Source organism: Narcine bancroftii, chromosome 2, assembly GCF_036971445.1.
Source record: "Narcine bancroftii isolate sNarBan1 chromosome 2, sNarBan1.hap1, whole genome shotgun sequence".
Taxonomy (NCBI): Eukaryota; Metazoa; Chordata; class Chondrichthyes; order Torpediniformes; family Narcinidae; genus Narcine; species Narcine bancroftii.
Genome location: NC_091470.1, coordinates 8,910,366 through 8,927,741, shown reverse-complemented (window position 1 = coordinate 8,927,741; position 17,376 = coordinate 8,910,366). Strand labels below are relative to the sequence as shown.

General features: G+C 49.1%; 1 protein-coding gene across 8 annotated transcripts in view; it reads left to right on the top strand.

Annotated features, from left to right (window-relative positions):
• Positions 1–8,250: 8,250 nt before the first annotated feature.
• nudt14 (nudix (nucleoside diphosphate linked moiety X)-type motif 14) overlaps positions 8,251–17,376 on the top strand; it is a 128,894-nt gene continuing 119,768 nt past the window's right edge. For 2 of the 8 annotated variants that reach the window (XM_069915758.1, XM_069915749.1), the window contains exon 1: positions 8,581–8,624. Coding sequence is in view for 3 of the 8 variants with exons in the window: in XM_069915760.1 (XP_069771861.1) it covers positions 8,544–8,624 (81 nt within the window). In the remaining 5 variants the exon portion in view is untranslated. Of the gene's footprint in view, positions 8,625–11,909; positions 11,948–14,399; positions 14,497–17,376 lie in introns of those variants that run through there. The other 6 variants (XM_069915760.1, XM_069915748.1, XM_069915754.1 and 3 more) reach the window with 6 other exon arrangements.

Sequence of the window (17,376 nt, the reverse complement as noted above, 5' to 3'; positions counted from 1 at the left end):
AATGGATGACCACTGTACATCTCGCCAGCTGCTTTATAGTGAACTGAAAGCTGAAGGAGACGTCAAGGTCATCCATGCAAGCGCTATAAAGACGCTGTGTAGGAAACCCTACGCTACTGTGGTATCCAGCCAAGAGAACTGGAAGCTATGGGTCCCGTTGGTGAGCCCTGTGTTATGAAGCCTACACCTGTTTTGAAAAGAGGCACCACCAAAACTGATGGAAAACCATGAATGGTGTCATAAAGCAGCAGCCACGGTCACAACAACAACAGACTTCCAGTGGCCCCCATTGTGCTGGACTCTGTGCATCCAGATTGGGGCGGCAACCTTCATGTCCATAGATGGACAACGTGTCTTCTTCGAACCGAAGGACGACCAGTTTACCTGTATCTCTTTCTTGATTTCCCCTAAAGGAAGGGGATGAGTCGGCATCCAGGATGGAGATTGAAAACTTGGCTGAACAATACACCAACAACAACCTCACTCAATGTCACCAAAACTAAGGAGCTGATTGTTGACTTCAGGAAGGGAAAGCCAGAGGTTTACAATCCAATATTCATTGTGGGATCAGAGGTGGAGAGGGTGAGCTTAAGTTCTGTGTCTGTTTCCACCCCCTCTCAATCTCTCTCTCTCTCTCTCAACCCCCCCCCCCCACCCTTTCCTCCATCGCAACTGCGGAATGAGCTGTGCCTACTCTCTGGCGCCCTGAAATGTTGCCTATTGGTGACAAACAATTCCATTCCTGAAACTATTCCATCAGCCGTTTCTAATCTGTACCCGCAGCATCCTCTCTGCAGCTAAACGGTGCAGAAATGCCGGAAATCACTTCACACAATTGATTTATTTCTATATGAGCCCTTCAACTCAGAACAATATATTATTGTGAAAGGGCTTGCAATTCCAAAAGGTTTAGTGAAAGATTCCTGCTGATAAGCTGCACCCAGGATGCAATGTGCCACAACACACGTCGTTCCATGACCAGCCCCACTTCCGAGATCAGCTGATTGGACCTTCGACCGTCTGAACCTTGCTCTGCTGGGTAATTTCTTTCTTTGTCTGGGCGAGGAATGCCTTTGGTGAACAACACCTCTTGGACTCGTCCACTCCATCGAGGGGTGGAAGGTAAGCCCTCAGTCACTTCATAGAACATGGAACATTCCAGCACACTACAGGCCCTTCAGCCTCGAAATCCAATCCCACATTTTCCTCCCTCACACCCATAACCCTCTATTTTTCTCCCATCCACAAGCCTGACTAAGTCTTTTAAATGCCCCAGTTGTACCAGGCTCCATCATCACCCCTGGCAATGCCTTCCAGGCCCCCACCGCTCTCTGTGAAAAAAACTTACCCCTGACGTCTCCCTAAACGTCCCTCTGTTCACCTTAAACATACGTCCTCTGGTGTTTTCTATTGTCGGCCCAGGAAACAAGTGTTGCCTGTCCACCCTATCTCAGCCTCTCATAATCTTGTAAACCTCTATTAACTCATCCCTCACTCCAAAGAGAACAGCCCCAGCTTTGTCAACCTTGCTCCATAGGACGCGTTCACCAAACCAGGCAACATTCTGGTAAGTCTCCTCTGCACCCTCTCTAAAGCTTCCACATCCTTCCTCCAGAACCGAACACAATACTCTGAGTACTCCATCCAACTCCTTGAGCTCTTTCTCCATTTGTCGCCCACCCCTGCAGCTTCTCCTCACCTTCCTGTCCTCTAACTGTCCACAGAGGTGATAATAATATAATAATAATAACAATTACAGCACGGAAACAGGCCATTAGGCCCTTCTAGTCCGCACCGAACCAAACACCCCTTTCTAATCCCACCTCCCTGCACAATGCCCATAACCCTCCATCTTCCTCTCATCCATATACCTGTCCAACCTTTTCTTAAATAATACAATTGACTCCGCCGCCACTATTTCTCCCGGAAGATCATTCCACACAGCTACCACTCTCTGAGTAAAGAAGTTCCCCCTCATGTTACCTCTAAACCTCTGCCCCTTAATTCTTAACTCATGTCCTCTTGTTTTAATCTTTCCTCCTCTTAACGGAAATAGTCTATCCACATCCACTCTGTCTATCCCTTTCATAATCTTAAATACTTCTATCAAATCCCCTCTCAACCTTCTACGCTCCAAAGAATAAAGACCCAATCTGTCCAATCTCTCCCCATACTCCAGATGCTTAAACCCAGGCAACATTCTGGTAAACCTTCTCTGCACTCTCTCCACTCTGTTTATATCCTTCCTATAATTAGGCGACCAGAACTGCACACAGAACTCCAAATTAGGCCGCACCAACGTCTTATACAATCTCAACATCACCTCCCAACTCCTATATTCCATGCAATGATTGATAAAGGCCAGCATACTAAAAGCCTTCTTCACCACCCTATTCACGTGAGTTTCTACCTTCAGGGAACGATGTACCGTCACTCCTAAATCTTTCTGCTCTTCTGTATTCCTCAATGCTCTCCCATTTACCACGTATGTCCTATTCTGATTCTTCTTACCAAAATGAAGCACCTCACACTTATCAGCATTAAATTCCATCTGCCATTTTTCAGCCCACTTTTCTAAGCAGCCCAAATCCCTCTGCAATCCTAGAAAACCTTCTTCATTATCCACTATTCCACCTATCTTAGTATCGTCTGCATATTTACTAATCCAATTCACCACCCCATCATCTAGATCATTAATGTATATAACGAACAACAATGGGCCCAATACAGATCCTTGAGGCACACCACTGGTCACCGGCCTCCAACCTGACAGACAATTATCCACTACCACTCTCTGGCCTCTCCCTTTCAGCCAATGTTCAATCCATTTGACTATCTCAAAATTTATACCTAAAGACTGCACCTTCCTAACTAACCTTCCATGTGGTACCTTATCGAAGGCCTTACTGAAGTCCATATAGACAACATCCACTGCGCTACCCTCATCCACATTCCTAGTCACCTCTTCAAAAAATTCAATCAGATTGGTCAAACATGACCTTCCTCCCACAAATCCATGTTGAGTACTCCTGATCAGACCCTGTCTATCCAGATGTTTATAAGTACTATCTCTAAGAATTTTCTCCATTAATTTACCTACCACAGACGTCAAACTTACAGGCCGATAGTTGCCAGGCTTCCTCCTTGAACCCTTTTTAAATAACGGAACCACATGCGCAATGCGCCAATCCTCCGGCACTATCCCCATATCTAATGACATTCGAAAAATTACCGCCAGAGCCTCTGCTATTTCCTCCTTCACTTCTCTCAATGTCCTGGGGAAGATCCCGTCTGGTCCTGGAGACTTATCCACCTTTATATTCTTCAAAAGCCTTAAAACTACACCTTTTGTAATCTCTATATTCCCCATATTTACCCAATTTGCTTTTTTTATCCCACATCTCCCAATATCCTTCTCCTTAGTGAATACCGAAGAAAAGAAACTGTTCAATATCTCCCCCATTTCTCTAGGTTCCACACACAGTTTTCCACTCTGATTTTCTAAGGGACCAATTTTGTCTCTAGCTTTCCTCTTACCATTAACATATTTGTAGAACTCTTTTGGATTTGTTTTCACCCTGCTTGCCATAGTTTTCTCGTACCTTCTGTTAGCTTTCCTAATTCCTCTCTTAAGATTCCTCTTACATTCAATGTATCTTTCAAACATCTCCTTAACTCCATGCTTCTTATATCTAATGTACGCCTCCCTTTTTCTTCGAACCAAGTTTCCAATATTCCTTGAAAACCACGGCTCTCTCAAACCTTTTGCCCCTCCTTTTAACCTAACAGGAACATAAAGCTTTTGCACTCTCAAAATCTGATCTTTAAAAGACTTCCATTTCTCTACTACATCCTGCCCATAAAACAAATTGTCCCAATGCACACCCTGCAAGTCCTTTCGCATCTCCTCAAATCTAGCTTTTCCCCAATCAAAAACCTCAATCCTTGGCCCTGATCTGCGGTTGTTGTTCCTCATTATTCTTTCTCAAAACGAGAACATAAGGAACAGGAGCTGGAGTCAGCCTTCTGGCCTGTTGAGCCTGTTCCACCATTCAATGAGACCACGGCTGATCTGGCTGTAGACTCAGTGCCACCGGCCTTCCTTTATCCCCATGATATCTCATCTTTAGTGTTGCCATGTCTGATGGCTCTTGGTCTGTACTCCTCGGTTCAAAAGAGCGAGGAGGGACCTCATAGAAGCGTTGTGAATGTTGAAAGGCCTGGACAGGGTAGATGTGGCAAAGTTGTTTCCCATGATAGGGGAGTGAAGGTCAAGGGGTGTCCAACTTCAGGATTGAAGGCGCCCATTGAAAATGGAGATGCAGAGGAATTTCTTCAGCCAGAGAGTGGTGACCCTCTGGAATTTGCTGTGGATGTCAGGTCGTTGGGTGTATTTAAGGCAGAGATTGATGGGTATCTGAATAGTCAGGGTGTCAAAGGTTGTGGCGAGGAGGCCGGGGAGTGGGGCTGAGTGGGAGAATGGATCAACCCATGATGGAATGGCAGGGCAGTTTCAGTGGGCTGAATGGCCTACTTCTGCTCCAATATTATATAGTCTTACAGTTCTGGTCACCTCGTTACAGGAAGGATGTTGAAGCTTTGGAGGGGGGACAGAGGAGATTTACCAGGATGTGTACAAAGGTCACTAATGTGTACAAAGGTCACTATTTTGACCAATCATGGCTCATGTTCCCTTCACACAGGTCACAGAGGTGACAGAGGTGTATTGAAGCACAAAATTCACAGGTGCTGGAATCTTGAGCAAGCATTGAGAAGCTGGAGGGAACCAAAATGTCAGGTAGTGTCTGTGGGGAGAAATTAGTCAGTAACGTTTAGGGCCGGGACACTTTGCAGAGATTGAAGTGGGAAGCAGAAAGATCAAGTCTTTCGAGGGGATGGAAGAAGCTGGGGAGAGGCTAAGAGAGAGGTGTTTGACAAGGACCCCCATGGTAGGCTTATTCAGAAAGTCATGAGGCATGGGATCCATGGAACCTTGGCCATGTGGATACAGAATTGGCCTGGATAGAGGTAGTAGAAGGTGGAACATATTCTGACTGGAGTCATGGCATCCTGCAGGTCCCTGTCTTGGGACCCCTGCTCTTGGTGATTTTTATAAGTGACCTGGATGAAGAGGTAGAGGGATGGATCAGTAAGTTTGCAGATGATATGAAGGATGGAGATGTTGTGGACAATGTTGTCGTTGGTTACAACGGGATATGGACAGGATGAAGAGTTGGGCAGATAGATAGAGTTCAATCCAGATAAGTGAGAGGTGATTCATTTTGGTGAGTGGGTAATGGCAGTATTCTTAACAGTGTGGGGGAAATGGATAGATCTTGGGGTCCAGGTCCACTGATACTTCAGGGTTCCAATATAAGTCGTAGTTAAAATGCCATTTGGTACACTGGCCTTCATTAGTCAGGGGCTTGAGTCCAAGAGCTGTGAAGTGATATTGCAGCTTTATAAAAGTCTGGTCAGGCCACACTTGGAATATTGTGTTCAGTTCTGGTCACCTCATTACAGGAAGGATGTTGAAGCGTTGGAGAGGGGACAGAGGAGATTTACCAGGATGTCGCCTGGATTGGAGAACGTGTCCTATGAAGCAGAGTTAACAGGCTTTTCTCGTTAGAATGATGGAGGGTGAGAGGTGCCTTAATTGAGGTTGACAAGATTATGAGGAGCTTAAACAGGGTGGACAGCAGCACCTTTGTCCTGGGTGACAATAGCAAACACCAGAGGACTGTTTAAGGTGGTGAAGGAAAGTTTAGGGGAGACATCAGGGATATGTTTTTTTTACACAGTGAGTGGTGGGGGCCTGGAATGCTTTGCTAGGGGTGGTGGTGGAGGAGGCTGGAACATTAGGGAGATTCAAAAGACTCTTATACAGGCTCATGGATTCAAGGAAAATAGAGGGTTATGGGTGTGAAGGAGGGAAGGGTTAGATTGCTGTAGAGAGGTTTATGTAGGTCAGCACAACAGAGTGGGCTAAAAGGTCTGACATATGCTGTTATGTTCTATGCACTAAGTGCCAGCTCTGAAATCTATGTCAGTCTATGCTAATCCATGTGGCTCTAACGCTTTGACACATCTCAAATTAATAATTTACCTGAAAGTTATTGCCCAGCGACACCCATTTCCGCCTTTGGCACAGTTATCACAGTGGTTAGCTCAACGCTGTTACAGCGCTAGCGACCCAGGTTCGAATCCCGCGCTGTCTGTAAGGAGTTTGTATGTTCTCTTAGTGTCTGTGTGGGTTTCCTCCAGGTGGACCGGTTTCCAACCACCGCTTAAAACAGGTCTGTGGGTCAATTGGGTCTAAATTTTGTGGTCATAGGCCGAAATGGCTGTCAAAAAAGTAAAAAGATAAACGTGTCCCTCTGCACGGATGGATTTGGACTGGTTTACGGATAGGAAGGATGTGGACTAAATGGGTCCAGCCCAGAATGCCGGCATGGTCAGCACAGACAAGATGGACTGAAGGACCTGTTCCGTGATTCCATCCCTGTCTCTGGGTGCCTTTGCTTCAGAGAGTACGATCGGAGTTAGGATGCATCAAATGGACCTTGCCCGGTTTTGTGAATTCCCATACTCAGGGAAGTAATCCGTGCTCTTTCCAGTGGATATATTTGGACAATAATCTGTGGTAGTGATAGGTGATGGGACCAGAAGTGGTCACAAAGGATGACTTTCCTGTGATTTCTTCATACAATGAAGGCAGGCAGGAGAGGGGATTCACCCTGCCATTCACAGTGGGTGATAAAGATTTAAAATACAGATGTATTTTGGAGTCAGGATTGTCAAGGAGAGATTATTGAGGGTTCATTCACTTTCACATTTTGCTTTGAATTTAAATTTAGACATTCAGCAGGGAGCCAGGCCCTTCTGGCCACTCCCTATTCCCTCGCCGACATGTCTCTTCATGGTCTCACGCACTGCCAGACAGAGACCACCTGCAAATTGGAGGAACAACACCTCATCTTCCATCTGGGCACCCTCCAACCTAACGGTATTAACATTGACTTTTCAGGATTCCATTAGCTAACCACGCCCCCCACCCCATGTGTGCTTTCCTTCATCGCTCTCCCTTTTCCCATTTCCCTCCTTAGTTCTGCATTCAGAGAGCCAACCCCCTCACTCCCTATATTAATTCTCACCTTTCCTTTCTCCTGGCTTTTCTCCACCCTGCCATTTCTTTTATTCCCACACATTGAAGAAGGGCTCAGGCCCGAAACATCGGCGAGACCCACTGGGTTCCTCCAGCATCTCTTTGTTTTTCCTTCTGGTCCACGAGCCCGAGCCCACAAATACCCAAATTAACCTACGACCCATGCATTTTGGTGGGTGGGAAGAAACGGGAGCCCTTGGGGAAAACCCACGCAGACATGGGGAGAATGTACAAACTCCTTACAGACAGTGTGGGATTTGAACCCCTGTCTGTCCCGAATGCTGACGCTGTGCTAAATGCCTACGCCAACTGTGCCACCCTGGGAAGTTTTTAGGAAGAGTTGTGGGTGCCCAAAATGTTTTGCCAAGGATAGTTTTGGAGGCTCGAACATTAGTGGCATTTAAGAGATTCTTAGACAGGCACATTGGATGGAAGAAAAATAGAGGGTTACAGGGTCGGGAAGATTTAGCCTTTTTGTGTAGGTCGGTACGACACCATGGGCCAAAATGGCCAATCTTGTGCAGTAATGTTCTTTATTCTTATCTATTTATTGTCTTTTTACTTTAATTAATTGGCGAGGTGAGTCGGGAGGGAATAACAATAAGGAAAGGCGACAGAATTATGTCATTTACAGCAAATGCTGGAAATGCTCAACTTGTCAGGCAGCGTCTGAGATGCTCCAACCTTGGCAGGTCCAGCCCCCAGGGATGAGTGACAGCTGCACTGGCGCCGCCCCGGCATTGACTGACAGCCGCGGGATCCGCCCCCACTTCTCCGTCACTGAGCAATGGCCAGGCTGACCCCACCTCCAGCACTGACTGACAGCCCGCGCTGGACCCGTCCCCAGCGCTGATTGACAGTCCGTGCTGGTCCCGCCCCCTCTCCCCGGCGCTGAGAGACGGCCGGCTGGTTCCGCACCAGGACTGACTGACAGCCGCACTGGCCCCGCCCCTGCCTCTGATTGACAGTCCGCCCTGGCCCCGCCCCTGCCTCTGATTGACAGCCCGCGCTGGCCCCGCCCCTGCCGCTGATTTGCAGCCCGCACTGGCCCCGCCCCCTCTCCCCGCCGCTGAGAGACGGCCGGCTGGTTCCGCCCCAGGACCGACTGACAGCCCGCAATGGCCCCGCCCCTGGCGCTGATTGGCAGCCCGCGCTGGCCCCGTCCCTGGCGCTCATTGGCAGCCCGCACTGGCCCCGCCCCCTCTCCCCGCCGCTGAGAGACGGCCGGCTGGTTCCGCCCCAGGACCGACTGACAGTCCGCCCTAGCCCCGCCCCTGCCTCTGATTGACAGCCCGCGCTGGCCCCGCCCCTGGCGCTGATTGGCAGCCCGCGCTGGCCCCGCCCCCTCTCCCCGCCGCTGAGAGACGGCCGGGCGGCGATGGAGTCGCTGAGCGAGGTGGAGGTCGGGCCTTGTCGCTCCTCCCGCTTCCTGCGGCCGCTGCGGGTTCACTACACTCAGGTGGGTGAGGGCGAGGGTCGGGCTTCAGGCCTGACCTCTGACCCGGGTCCGGAGGGGGGAGGGGCCATCAGGTGGGAACCAGCGGAGGTGATGGGGATGGGGGGGCAGGAACCAGCTCCATGAAGGGGGGGGCAGGAACCAGCTCCATGAAGGGGGGGCAGGAACCAGCTCCATGAAGGGGGGGCAGGAACCAGCTCCATGAAGGGGGGGGGCACGAACCAGCTCCAGGAAGGGGGGGGCAGGAACCAGCTCCAGGAAGGGGGGGGGCAGGAACCAGCTCCATGAAGGGGGGGCAGGAACCAGCTCCATGAAGGGGGGGGCAGGAACCAGCTCCATGAAGGGGGGGGGCAGGAACCAGCTCCATGAAGGGGGGGCAGGAACCAGCTCCATGAAGGGGGGGGCAGGAACCTGCTCCATGAAGGGGGGGCAGGAACCTGCTCCATGAAGGGGGGGCAGGAACCTGCTCCATGAAGGGGGGGCAGGAACCTGCTCCATGAAGGGGGGGCACGAACCAGCTCCAGGAAGGGGGGGGCAGGAACCAGCTCCATGAAGGGGGGGGGCAGGAACCAGCTCCATGAAGGGGGGGCAGGAACCTGCTCCATGAAGGGGGGGCACGAACCAGCTCCAGGAAGGGGGGGGCAGGAACCAGCTCCATGAAGGGGGGGGGCAGGAACCAGCTCCATGAAGGGGGGGCAGGAACCAGCTCCATGAAGGGGGGGCACGAACCAGCTCCAGGAAGGGGGGGGCAGGAACCAGCTCCAGGAAGGGGGGGGGCAGGAACCAGCTCCATGAAGGGGGGGCAGGAACCTGCTCCATGAAGGGGGGGCACGAACCAGCTCCAGGAAGGGGGGGGCAGGAACCAGCTCCATGAAGGGGGGGGGCAGGAACCAGCTCCATGAAGGGGGGGCAGGAACCAGCTCCATGAAGGGGGGGGCAGGAACCAGCTCCATGAAGGGGGGGGGCACGAACCAGCTCCATGAAGGGGGGGCAGGAACCAGCTCCATGAAGGGGGGGCAGGAACCAGCTCCATGAAGCGGGGGGCAGGAACCAGCTCCAGGAAGGGGGGGGCAGGAACCAGCTCCATGAAGGGGGGGGGCAGTAACCAGCTCCAGGAAGGGGGGGGCAGGAACCAGCTCCATGAAGGGGGGGGGCAGGAACCAGCTCCAGGAAGGGGGGGGCAGGAACCAGCTCCATGAAGGGGGGGCAGGAACCAGCTCCATGAAGGGGGGGGGCAGGAACCAGCTCCAGGAAGGGGGGGGCAGGAACCAGCTCCATGAAGGGGGGGGCAGGAACCAGCTCCATGAAGGGGGGGGGCAGGAACCAGCTCCAGGAAGGGGGGGGCAGGAACCAGCTCCATGAAGGGGGGGCAGGAACCAGCTCCATGAAGGGGGGGCAGGAACCAGCTCCATGAAGGGGGGGGCAGGAACCAGCTCCAGGAAGGGGGGGGGCAGGAACCAGCTCCAGGAAGGGGGGGGCAGGAACCAGCTCCAGGAAGGGGGGGGCAGGAACCAGCTCCATGAAGGGGGGGGGCAGGAACCAGCTCCATGAAGGGGGGGGGCAGGAACCAGCTCCATGAAGGGGGGGGCAGGAACCAGCTCCATGAAGGGGGGGGCAGGAACCAGCTCCAGGAAGGGGGGGGGCAGGAACCAGCTCCAGGAAGGGGGGGGGCAGGAACCAGCTCCAGGAAGGGGGGGGCAGGAACCAGCTCCAGGAAGGGGGGGGGCAGGAACCAGCTCCATGAAGGGGGGGGGCAGGAACCAGCTCCATGAAGGGGGGGCAGGAACCAGCTCCAGGAAGGGGGGGGGCAGGAACCAGCTCCATGAAGGGGGGGGGCAGGAACCAGCTCCAGGAAGGGGGGGGCAGGAACCAGCTCCATGAAGGGGGGGGCAGGAACCTGCTCCATGAAGGGGGGGCAGGAACCTGCTCCATGAAGGGGGGGCAGGAACCAGCTCCAGGAAGGGGGGGGCAGGAACCAGCTCCATGAAGGGGGGGGCAGGAACCAGCTCCACAAAGGGTGAGGGAGGGGGTTTCATTGGTAATGGCAGACGTGAACAGAGGGTCCCTACTGTTGCAGAGGGCATTGCCGGGGTCAAGGAACAATGTGGAGAGAATGGTCCATGTCAGTCTCGATGGACATAAAGATTGGACCATGTAAAAGATTAAAGCCCTGCAGACAAAGTCAAAACATGATGCTGGAGAAACTCAGCAGGTCAAACCAGATACTTTATATAGAAAAGATAAAGATACAGAACCAAGGTATAGGGTCAGAGCCCTTCATCAAGGAATGAAATAATGTTGGCAGGTGGTGTCTGAATAAATGATATGGTTCCACAGGCAGGAGATAAAAGGTGGAGAAGGGAGGCAGGGTGCAGCAGCTAATGGGGGGGGGGGGGGATGCCTCGGTGAATGGAGAGTCAAGGGGTGGAGAGCTGGAGGAAAGGAGACAAAAGGAAAGGGAGGGAGAATGGGATTGGAGGTGTTGTGGAGAGTGAGGAAAGCTTTCAAGGCTTGCAGAGGAATCTGGCCCAACTGGAAAACTGGGCTGCAAAATGGCAGATGGAATTTAATGCCTGCAAGTGTGAGATGTTGCACTTTGGAAAGAAACCAAAGTAGGACATACATGGTAAATGGTAGGGCGCTGAAGAGTGCAGTGGACAGAGGGAGTCGGGAATGCAGATACAGAATTCTTGAAAATGGCATCACAGGCCAGGTCTTAAAGAGAGCTTTTGTATATTGGTCTTTGTAAATCAAAGTACTGAATATAGGAGCTGGGATGTAATAATGAAATTGCATCAGACATTGGTGAAGCCAAGTTTGGAGTATTGTGTGCAGTTTTGGTTACTTAACTACAAGTAGGTTGTCAATAAGATTGAAAGAGTGCAGAGGAGGTGTACAAGGATGTTCCCAGGACTTGAGAAACTGCATTACAGGTTAAACAGGTTTGAGCTTCAAGGTTCCTTTTATTGACATGTAGTACAGAGTAATAAAAAAAAATTACATAATTTACGTGAACTTTGCCTGCTGTAAAGGCCATCGAAGAGTCGATATTAGCATTGCCCGGTGCCTCCAGTAATAAGAGAAAAAGTTAGGCCTGTATTGCCTGGAGCGTAGAAGAATGAGAGGAGATTTGATAGAGGTTTACAAAATTATGTATGGTGTAGATAGCGTAAATGCAAACAGGCTTTTTCACTGCGGTTAGGTGTGATTAAAACTTCTGGACCCTCGCTACTATCCAGGGACAAATAGCCCTGCAAAAGCAGAGATTCACCTGCATCTTCACCAACCTCGAGTAAAGAAATTATGCTGGAGTGTGGCAATATTCTGTGAGTGGCTTCCAGCCAAACTTCCCTTCATCTGCACTTTAATCACTCAACTCTCCCTCCCTCCACTCGTACATTCCAAGACCACTAACACCGTATTACACCAGTAAAATAATTTAATTTTAATTTTTAATATTTTAGACAGTAACAGGCCCTTCTGGCCCAAAAGCCCAAATGCCTCAATTACCCTACAACCCCACGTTTTGAAGGGTGGGAGGAAATCCATGCAGACACAGGGAGAACATACAAATAGCGTGGGATTTGAACCCAGGTCGCTGGTGCTGTAACAGCATTGTGCTAACCGCTACACTAAATTGCCTTTGCTTTATTCGAACCAAATCTCTCTTTGTAATTATGCCCTTGTGATATTACAGATTCGATCACCAATGTGTATATGTACAGATGGTCGTGTAGGGTGACTGTGATTGGCTGAGAGATTGGCTATACTCTCAGTAAGTGCTACCTACTGGCAGGTCTTAAAGGATTGCTCCTAGCCAGACCAGGTCATTCTGGACTGGTCAACCTACTTGTGATATGCTCCAGTCTTTTAGTTAATAAAAGCCTTGGTTTGAATCAACAAGTTTTTGGCTCTTTCGACGTGCATTACAGCCCTGTGTTTTTTATTTCTGTGCTATGCATGGGTTGACTGGCTGGATTGCACGCAAAACAAACTTTCTCAATGTACCTTGGTACACATGTGACAATAAACTTAACGTATTGCACTGGGTGCTGCCAAAGTGGCCTCCTGTACTTCAGCAAGATCAAGTGCAAACTAGGTGACTATTTTGCAGAACACCTGTGTTCTGTCCTCAATGACCCACCTAGTTGTGTACCCTTTCAACTTCTCTTCGTTTCCCACATTGGACTATCTATTCCTGGCCTTCTCCACTGCCATAGATAGTAAGGCCAAACACCAACTTGAAGAACATCCCATCTTATGGGAATCCGACAACACAGAGGTGTGAACATTGAATTTTCCAATTTCAGGTAACCCACGCTCCGTGTTTCTTTCCCACTCTTGCCTGTCCATCTCAGCTCCCTGTCCTCCTTTTCCATCCATTTCCCACCCTCTTCGTTATCAAGACTCTTTAACCCTCCCCTACCTGGTTCCATCTGCTCTCCACCTTCCCACCTGGGTTTCTTCTCCCCGAATTCACCTTTTTTGTCCCCTCCTCTATTTGGTTCCATCTGTCTGTCATCCCTGCCAGTCTTTCCCTTCCCTCACCACCTAATTCCATGGGTTCTTTCTCCCTTTCTCCACTTATCTTTGTCTCAACATTCCCCCTCCTCACCTTGTTCCATCTCCCCATCATCCTTCTCCCCTCATCGAGTTCCACTGTTGCTACCAACCTCAGCCTCACCGCTCTCTTTCATAGTTATATGTCGTCCATCTTCCCCTCTCCGCCCTCAGTCCTGGTGTAGGGTCTCATCCCTTTGCCTCCACATGTGCTGTGTGGTCTGGTAAGTTCTTCCACCATCTGTTGTCTCTTCAAACTCCATCAATGTGCACCGGCTGGTTGACTTTAAGGGATATTACTGGTAGCCATTGAGCTCCGGAGGTCATAGATGAGGAGCCAGGGAGGGTTGAGGTGAAAATCAACGTGTGAATAGGCTCTTTGGCTCAACATGTCCTTGCTGACCATCAAGTCCCTTCCATTCCCAGTGCTTAATTCGTAGACTTCTCTGTCAAGATGATTTGAGAGCTATCCACTTTCTAAATGTCCTGAAAGCATCTGCCTCCAACCCTGCCCCCACTCCAGCCAGTCAGTTTAAACCCCAACCAGTCTCTGGGTGAAAAGGGTTTTCCTCAGATGCACTCTCAACCTCCTGCTCCTTACTTTAAACCTATGCCCCCTGACCATGGACATCTCTGCAATGGGGAAAGGTTTCTTATTATATATCCTATCTATCCTCATTATTTTGTATATCTCATTCGGGAACTCTCTTGGCCTTCCCCTGTCTAAAGAAGACATGCCCAGCCTTCTTATCTTCTCATAACTGAAACGCTCCATCTCAGTACCATCCTCCTCTCCAGTGGAATTTCATTCTTACTACAGTGGTGGCCAGACCTGTACACAGGCCTCTAACCCAGCCATTCTCAACCTTTTTTCATCTGTGACCCCTTAGGTCCGTGCACAAAGTTTATGATCCCCCTTCCCTGTGAAGCAGTTAAGTTTAGTTGGTTTCTCTCCCTCCAACTACATTAAAAACCTTGATGATTTCAGTCTGTGGCCCCCATTAAATGTGCTCTGGCCCCTGTTGAGAATGGCTGCTCTAACCTAAAAAAACCTCTTGTATAAAATAGCCTGGACTAGCGAAGGGACTTATCCCATATGCCTTATCTACCTCATCTACCTGTGCTGCCATCTTGGGGTTCTGTTCCTACTGGGCTGTTTGCAATGTCACAGTGGTTCCATTATTGTCACGCAATACTACATTTAGAATATAACATACATGAAATTCTTTACCTTTGTCTACCGTAAGGAAGACAGAGAGTTGCCAATTTGTCAAGTGCCCCTCACAGAAATGAGGCCCTAGTGAAGAACGAACTCGTGAGTGTTTTATATATCTATATGTCTGCATGTGTATGACGTAACCACACTGGGCGTGATGTCGTTGTCTCTCATATATACTGGGTACTGGGGGAACCATTTTAGTTCTGTATTAAACAATGAATGAAGCATCACGTCTCCACGTGCAGTTCTTTCTGAACATCAATTACGTGACAGACTGGTGACGAGGAAGGGATTCAAACCGTCTACGTATTACAGTGAAAACAATCAGTGAAGAACAAAAAGAAACTATACTATCAAGTGTCCTCTACTTCACGTCAAATGGCTGGCCTGAGGCCAAAGTGATATAGGAAGAACTAAACCTTATACAAGAGGCCATGAAATATGAACTGAGGAAGGATGTTTATTGTGGAGAACTGGAACAATCATCCCAACACGGTGGCAAACAGCTCTATCATCAGAGCTCCACAACAACCACCTGGGAATGCTTCGAATGAAGATGGTGGCCCTCAGTAGGCCTGGACGTTGAACAGGCCGTAAGAAGATGTACAACCCAAGCCCCCCAAGCTGAAGCAAATCCGTAGAAATGGCCATCACAACCCTGGCACAGGATTCACATTGATTTTGCTGGTCTGTTCATGGGGGGGGGGAATCTTCCTCATTGTAGTCGATGCAGACTCCAAATGGCCAGTGGTAGTACACATGAGGAAAACAACAGATCAGACCACTGAAAAACTGTAAAGAATATTTGCATTGTACGGATTACTGATTGAACTGGTTTCTGATAATGGTCCACAGTTCACACCGCAGGCTTGTTAGCACCCTACCACCCAAGCACAAATGGAGAAGCAGAACATTTTGTACAGATGTTCAAGAAGACCATGAAAACAAGAAAACACGATGGATTATGGAATCATAAAATTGCAGATTTCCTATTAAGCTATAGAACTACACTTCACTCTACCACCAAACAAACACCAGCTGAACTGATGTTTGGATGTAACTTGAGAACTGCTTTCCACAGTACTTCCGAACGTTGGCCTTCGAAAAGAACAATCTACGTTTCCTAATAAGTCTACAAAATCTATCGAAGTGGGAGAACTGTTACGCAAACGCTGGGATAATAGGGGTCTGTGGGTGAGAGGGGTTATCTCCTTAAAAAAAAACTAAGTCCCTGTTCTTATTGTATTCTGGTGGGAACTAAAATATGGAAACAACACCAATCATTTGAGGGCTGTGGATGATCCTATGGCCACACCCAAGGTTCACAATTCTGATAAGATACCAGATGAAATTCTACCTCTCTGAGACAATTACAAGGACAAACATCCTCCCGAGCGACTAAATGATTGTGTTCAGTGACTTGGCAGTTTAATATTACATATTTACTTTCTAGTATATACATCATCCTGACCATTTAGTCCAGGACACCACCTAGTTATCGTAGTTTAGTAATAGGCTGCCCATATGTTATTTTCACAAAGCAGTTATTTTGTGTGGGGGAGGGGGTGGAGAGTGTTGTGTATATACATCTGTGTGCAGATGACGTAACCACGCTGGACGTGATGATGTCATCACTCATATATATGTATACTGGGGGAATCATTTAGTTCTGTATTAAACAATGAATGAAGCACCACGTCTCTGCGTGCGTGCTTTCTGACTGTGGTCCCTGGTTTACAAGACCAGTGTTCGAACCACTGAACTATTGGAGCCATCTTGGCAGTTCCTCAGGGTCGGGATGACTTGCTTCCATCTGTAGGTTCAAAGGTCTCTTGAAGGGGCCACTGTGACCCTTTGCTATCAGGGATTCTTGATGGGCCAAGAGGTTTGCTTCTGGTGTAAAGACTTCAGATGCCCCTTCTCAATGCAAGCCGGCATTCATTTGGAGGAATAGAATATAAGAGTAGGGATGTGATGTTGAGGCTTGGAGACCTCATTTGGGATATTGAGAGCTGTTTTAGGCTCCTCATTTAAGAAAGAAGGTGCTGACATTGGAGAGGGTTCAGAGGAGGTTCACTAGGATGATTCTGGGAATGAAAGGGTTATCATATGAGGACCTTTTGCCAGCTCTTGACCCGTACTCATTGGAGCTTCGGAAAATGAAGGGGAATCTCATTTCCTTATTATATGTTTCTTGAGAGAAACATTTCCATTGTTCAAAAACGTGTACAGAGTAGATGCATAAAGGTTGTTTCCCCACGGTGGGAGAGTCTAGGACAAGAGAGCACAACTTCATGATCAAAGGGCATCTGCTTAGAACAGAGATGCTGAGGAATTTCTTTACCAAAGCAGGGTGAATCTGTGGAATTTGTTGCCACAGGCAGTTGTGGAGGCCAGGTCATTGGGTGTATTTAAAGCAGAGGTTCTTGAGGAACCTATCAAAGATTATGTATTATGGTTATCGAGAGAAGCCCGGGCAGAGTGGGGTGAGTGGGAAACTGGATCAGCTCATGATTGAGTGGCAGGGCAGATTCGATGGGCTGAATAGCCTATTTCTGCTCCTATGTCTTTGGATCATATGGTCTTAAGTTTTGAGTGGGGATGAGTCGATAATGAGTTTATTGTCGTATATATTGTACAATGTACATCAAAATGCTAACTTGATGCAGCCGGAGAATTATGATAGTATACATTGAGTTGAAAGAAGAGTTGAGAAATACAAAAGATAGAGAAATATTCAGTTACCATAGTGCAAGAAAATAATTGTTATACTAGTGCAGAGAGACCTCTGTGGTGTTGGAGCAGTCCCTGATTAGTGTAACAAGGGGAGTTTTAAGAGCCTGATGGTTATTGGAAAGAAATTTTTCCTGAACCCAGAGATGCGGGTCTTCAGGCTTCTGTACCTTCTGCATAAAGGTCACAGTTAGAAGAGATTGTGACCAGGGTGATGGGGGTTCCTTTATGACGCTGGCTGCC